The 6,467-nt window shown below is 27.4% G+C and overlaps 1 protein-coding gene across 1 annotated transcript; it reads left to right on the top strand.

The window, feature by feature from the left end:
* The first annotated feature begins 1,642 nt into the window (after positions 1-1,642).
* LOC139887928 (transcription factor bHLH95-like) lies at positions 1,643-6,072 on the top strand. Its single transcript, XM_071870974.1, has 3 exons — positions 1,643-2,053; positions 5,362-5,826; positions 5,971-6,072. Exons 1-3 carry the CDS (start codon positions 1,643-1,645, stop codon positions 6,070-6,072), a joined length of 978 nt encoding a protein of 325 aa, XP_071727075.1.
* Positions 6,073-6,467: the final 395 nt, after the last annotated feature.

Raw genomic sequence — 6,467 nt, 5'->3', positions numbered from 1 at the left:
AGACAAACGCCCCAAACGCCCTATTCCTGGCGTTTGTAAGGCCATGTAAGCGGCATCAGGGAAGATCACGCTGCGATATCCATAGTCTAAGAGTATTACTGTGTTTTTGTGAATAATGTCAATAATAATTTAGTTATATATAGTATAAGTAATAGTAACAGTAATGGTAAATAGTAAAGTAATGCAATTAAATAATACAGTTATACATTATTCATTATTTTTTACGAGTACATTATTTAATATTAAAGATATTTTTTTTCTTAGATATCTCAAATCTATTAATTGATTAAAATAAATTTATCTACATTTTAAAATAAGTCGATGCTATAATAAGAGAATTTTTAATAGCACACCTAATAATTCTTTTTAAGAATTGTATTATTAAAAAAAATAATGTTAAATTAAGCAGATTCAAGGCAATTATTTTTAAATATTCAAACAATTTTATGCATAATTAAATTCTTTAACAATAATTATTAACACTTTGTTTCACAGTTTTCTATGAAAGAAAAATGGAAAAGAAGAGATTGGATCATTTCAATTTGAAAAGAAATGAAGGAAGGAGAATTAGGCTAAAATTTTTGTCCACTTTCTTTATTTTTTTCTTTTAAATAAATAAAACTCAAAAACAAGTAAATTTTTTATTTCTTTCTATTTGTTTTATTTTCCTTTTAAAATAAAACCCGAAAAGAGAGCGTAAGATTGTCATGAGAAATGTCACATGTTTCCATAACTTAAAGATTAGAAATTAGATAAAATAAATAATTCTAAGAATTAGTGACATATGAAACATATGATTAGTTGATTACAACTAGGAGAAAATACACGTTTCAAAATCCTATCACAAACTCACATATTTCTTGCACTAAATTGTCCTCCATTCATGTTTTAAACCATAATTACTCTCATAAATTAATTAATCATATATGCTATACATCGAGTATGTTTCGATGTGAGGTTTTTTGAAACTTGTTTCTAAATTCTAGCTTTTATGAAAAAATTCATATATAATAGAAAACTTCGTTTGGTTAATAGTGTTTACAACTTTTAGACATAAGAAAAAAGTTAAAAGCAATTAAAACTACTGTTTAAAAAAAAACTCATAGCTTTAGTCATTGTACGCTTTGTTTTATCAGTTCCAATTACTCTACCTAACACCAAAATACATATAAAATACTAAGGCGTGCGGCCGCACAACCAAATATCTATAAGGGCCCATAAAATATATCTTAATATTAGATACCTAGGCTCATTTTACGTACACAAGTCTACTTCTTAATTAATACTATAAAAAATTAAAAACGAAAATACACAATGAATGTCGAATACTTTGTAATCCAATACTCCGCTCCAATATCCGGCAACGATTCCATCATTTTATAGATAGTAATTTATAAATTACAATTACATGTAAATAAAAAGGCCCACTTTTATTTCTTTTATTTTTCAAACATGACCAATACAACTGACAAGACGGCCCTGGCTATATTAGCTATCGGCTACAAGTTACCAGCTAATTTTGCAAACAGATACCTGTCCTCGTACATCTTTCCTCCACCTCACCACTTTATTTATTAAAAACCAACTTTTTAAACACACCTTTACTTATTTATTTTCCTCTAGATGATATATATAGTCTAAGATGGTTGAAGGAGCTAGCCAAGAAGTGTTTTTTTGGCAAACTAATTCCTGGGTTATGTCTAAAAAATCGAGCTGTGAGTCTAATGATCAAAATGGTTCACGATCATTGTGTGATAAGCAAAGTCATGAGATGAAACAAGATATGATGAAAGATCCAAATGATTCAAGTAGTGGTGATCAAGAAGCCGTTATAGCAAAAAATGTGGCAGACGAAAACGATGGTGATGCAATTAAGATGGAAAATGAGGACAACATGAAGGTGATGAGTCGTGATGAGAATGATAAGGGGAAAGGAACTAAGGTTGAGGTAAGTGAGCATAATTTGCATACTTGGACCGAAAGAGAAAGGAGAAAAAAAATGAAAGGCATGTTTCAAGAACTTCATTCCTTAGTACCTTCACTTTCTCATAAGGTACATACATACATAACAATCTTAAATATAATACTTGAACCAATGTATTTTTCTTAATTGGTGCTACTTATTTTTTTTATAGTTTCATCAAATCAAATTACTCAACTCATACTTGAACAAAATTAATTGTCTACACCAATTTTAAATATCTTACTACCGCGAAGAATAGCATCCGATTAGTAATATTAAAAGGATAATATTAAACATAGTCTTTAGAGTTACGTTTTAGCATATCATATTTAGATTTATTAACTTTGTTTAATTAACTATAAAGTATAAATATTAATTTCCAATATCGATTTTCTTATATAATTATGGTAACAATGTTTTTTTATGGTAGGTTTGAGTTATAAAAGTGAATTTAAAAATTATATGGTATGTTTAAATGAATTACAGCTATGTTTATTATTTTTCATATAAAAATTAATGTGGCCTTTATTGGTAAAATCCTCTCAAGATTTGATAGTAATTAAATGAAAATTAATTAAAAATTTCTTCACTAAATATGAAAATGAAGGCAAAAGTTGTTTTGTAACATCTTATTAACATTTCCTTTTTTGTTATAGTCATGAGAGTTTTTATTTTTATTATATACCAATAGTAATATTTATTTATGGATCACTTTAAGATATGGTATTTAATTATTAGTATTATTACAATTCAAATTTATTTTATCATATTATTGGTATATATGCGCAAAATTTCGCATATGAAGAATTCTTTCATTTATAAGTTAAATCCATGAACTAAAGGCTTCAGGCCTAGATGTAATAAGGGAACTCATCAACCTTGAATTGTGAGTTCTAGTTTTGTTATGAACAAAAAGGTATGTGTATTTTTCGTTCCAAAAAAAGAAAAAAATTCAATCCATGAATATGCTTTTTTACTCCAAATAAGGAGTAGTATATTTATTTATTGTAACAATAAATTTATTATTTTTAAAGTATTACAAAAAAATATAGAGTTTAAGGATGTTAATTAATGTCATTAATAAAACGACAATTTTACCTTTTTCATTCACCTAATAAATGCTTATTTATTTAGAGTTGAAAATAAGTGTTTTAGTTTGATGGGGAGAAATAAAATTCTAAAATATGACTAATTTCAAACAAAAAATTACTAAATTTTTTAAGTTGTAAATTCTATCAAATATTTAAAAAGGGCGGTATATGATATTAAAGGATGTGGATATTTTAAAAGACAACTCACACAACCATAAAAGAAAGACCCACAAAATTATCTTTTTGAATATATATATATATATATATACTAATTTTATGAGCCAGTGAATTGCATGACTAGTTGTATAGATTAGTTTTCGATAGTGTTAGTACTCATTTGATCAAATGTATAATACAATTACAGTGAAATAAACCCTTTATTATTGATAACATTAGTATTTAACGCATTAACATTGAAAACCTTAGTATTCAAACGTTAGTATTTAATACAATTACAATGCAATAATCATTTGTTACATTAGTATCTTCCAAATCTCCAACAGATTCCTCAAAACATTGATACCACTAAAACTCTTCAATATTATAATATACTTCGAACAACTTAGTCGAATAGAAGCATGCATCTTTAAATAACCCAACAGCAGAAACCTAAATAATCTAATAGCAACAGAATAAACAATACGATAACAACAGCAGTAATAGAACTGATAGTGATACGTTTATGAGCTCTTCCGTTAAAATACATGTACGCATACGTAAAAGAGTTTGATATACTTGAGTTTATTTAAATATCATATTCTATTAAATATAGGTGTTTGATTGTATTTTTAAATTAAATTATATACTTGACCTTTTAAATAAAATAAGTTTATTCATTCATTAGTTGAATGAATTTTTAATTAAAGGTTGTTGTAGTTTGTCGGAGATATCTGTTTAAGTTTAACATTTAGATACCACCATTGTATTTCAAAATATTGTACTCTATAATTAAATGAAAATTGCTATGTCTTGATAGTTGACACTATAATTATATTTGAAAAAAAAAATTACGTCTCATATTATTACTATATAATTAAATATTTGATTTTTAAATTATAAGATATAGTAAACATAAATATATCTTTCCATGTATAAAGAATTGGAGAAAATATAAGATTAATTATTAAAAAAAAATATGAAAAATTGTTGAATTGACATGTGACAGAAATTAATAAGATGGTCACACGTAGAATTATTGACACACGCTTTATATATATGTATGTATAAATATAAGTATATAAAAATATATGAAAAATGATAAATGTAGCCCTGTCATGATATAAAAATATAAGCATACTAAATATAGTTTACTTCTATGTTTATAATTTACATGAATAATATTAATATCAAAATTATATAAGGAAATTCAATATTAAAAAATATTTATACTATGTAATTAATTTAATAAAGTTTTTAAACTTAAATATAGTATGCTTAAACTTAGTTATATTTAGCATTGTCTAATATATATATATATATATATATATATATATATATATATAGTAGAGGATCAAATGAGAATTTTTTTTGTGTGAGAACTATGAGAACTTCAAAATACACCAAATACAGTGAAATTCAAGTAAAAAAAGTGGCGGGCGAGAAAAAAAGTTGAAATTCGAGCAAAAAAGGGGAAAGTCGAACAAAAAAAGGCGACCGAACAAAAAAATGAAAGTCGAACAAAAATTGTTATATTCGGACAAAAAAATGTAGAACACGTTGATATTCGAACAAAAAACGTGATATTCGAACAAAAATGTGTTCTACATTTTGGTAATTGGAACAAAAAAATATATATATATTTTGTTCGTCCGTGTTTTTTTTTTTTTTTTTGGCTCGAATTTCATGATTTTTGCTCGAATTTCGTGATTTTTGCTCGCCCGCCACTTTTTTTGCTCGAATTTCAGGGTATTTTTGAGTTCCTAGAGTTCTCACACTTAAAAAATTCTCACTGGATCCTCTACATATATATATATATATATATATATATATATATATATATATATATATATATATATATATATATATATATATATAGTAATTGTCTAATCTCACTACTTAATCCAAGGATCACCACAATATATTGATATGCTAATGTCTCTTTGGTGAAAAAGGATGTCTATTAGTTCGATCCGTTTGCAAATAATAAAATAAATAAATAGATAAATACACCCTTTTATAGTATATTTGAAATAAAAATAAGTCAATCCGAGCCTACCAAGAACACTCGGAACCTCTTTTCAACCATTTTTCAATCAATCGATACGTATAGAAATTTAACATCTTACTTTGTATACTTGCTTATTGTAGGCAGACAAGGCCACAATAGTTGATGAGGCTATAACTTTTATCAAAACTTTGGAACAAAAAGTTCAACAGCTCGAAAATAAGAAGCTAGAAAGGCTCTATGGTGTATCATCAAACACACCTCTTGCTTCCCCAAATCAACCACAAACATCGGCCTTCAGCACTAGCCGAGAATCATTTTTAGCCGATCAGGGTTCCTCAACGAGCCACTATGGACCGATCTCGCCTTCTGATTCGACCTCGTTTCCATTCCCAATGTGTTCCTCACCAACTAATTTCCAAACATGGGCTTCTTCAAATGTCACTTTGAATACTTTTGGCCCTCATGCTCATTTTAGCATTTGTGCCTATTCAAAGCCTGGCTTAAAGACCGGAATTTGTGTTTTGTTGGAGAAGTACAACATTGAGGTTGTTTCTGTTCAGATTTGTTCGGATCAATCGAAATGCTTGTTGATGATTCATGCCTATGTCAGTAATGCTTCCTTATATTTCATACTTATTTAATATTTAATATGCTTGATATGTATGTATATTATATTTTCATGATAGACCCATAACTTACTATATTTACTACATTTATTGATTTGTATTCATGTTGCAATTTTTTATTAGGCAAAAGCTGGTGATCATTTTGTGGAGGCTTATCCTTATGAAGATGTATACAAGCAGGCTGCAACCGAGATCATGCAATGGGTTGGCTCTAAATCGTCGTAATTTTTAGGCGGGTTCTTTGGTTGGTAGTCGGGTCGGATAAGAACATATTTTGGCCATGACGAGTCATATGGTTAATTATCATGGTTGATGAGATGACTTTTATCAGTTACATAGTGAATTTTATTTGTTATCTATCATCTATTATTATGCCTTGTATAAGGCTTGAACCTTTTTTTGGTTGTTTCAATTTGGGTCTTGTTTTGTTTTTTAAGTATTATTTTTTTGGTTATTTGATTGACTAAACTTGCCGTAAAATTTTAGTTTTGGCCTAGAAAGTTTTTCTATAGATTAGTTCTGATGCATTTCCTGATATATAGGTCGATTTGGATGTTTTTTTTAGTAAGGGAGGAAACCCTCTTATGAACGAGCACATTGGCTCCTCATAGTAGGTAAAA

This window comes from Rutidosis leptorrhynchoides, chromosome 2 (assembly GCF_046630445.1).
Source record: "Rutidosis leptorrhynchoides isolate AG116_Rl617_1_P2 chromosome 2, CSIRO_AGI_Rlap_v1, whole genome shotgun sequence".
Lineage (NCBI taxonomy): Eukaryota > Viridiplantae > Streptophyta > Magnoliopsida > Asterales > Asteraceae > Rutidosis > Rutidosis leptorrhynchoides.
Note: the sequence above shows the minus strand (reverse complement) of the source record. Positions and strands in the feature narration are given on the sequence as shown.

What these genes read in the sequence shown, in the direction of transcription:
- LOC139887928 (XM_071870974.1), top strand. Translation starts at nt 1,643, where the DNA reads ATGGTTGAAGGAGCTAGCCAAGAAGTGTTTTTTTGGCAAACTAATTCC. An exon ending in TACCTTCACTTTCTCATAAG is followed by an intron (nt 2,054 to 5,361) that starts GTACATACATAC and finishes TGCTTATTGTAG; the next exon opens with GCAGACAAGGCCACAATAGT. An exon ending in TGTTGATGATTCATGCCTAT is followed by an intron (nt 5,827 to 5,970) that starts GTCAGTAATGCT and finishes ATTTTTTATTAG; the next exon opens with GCAAAAGCTGGTGATCATTT.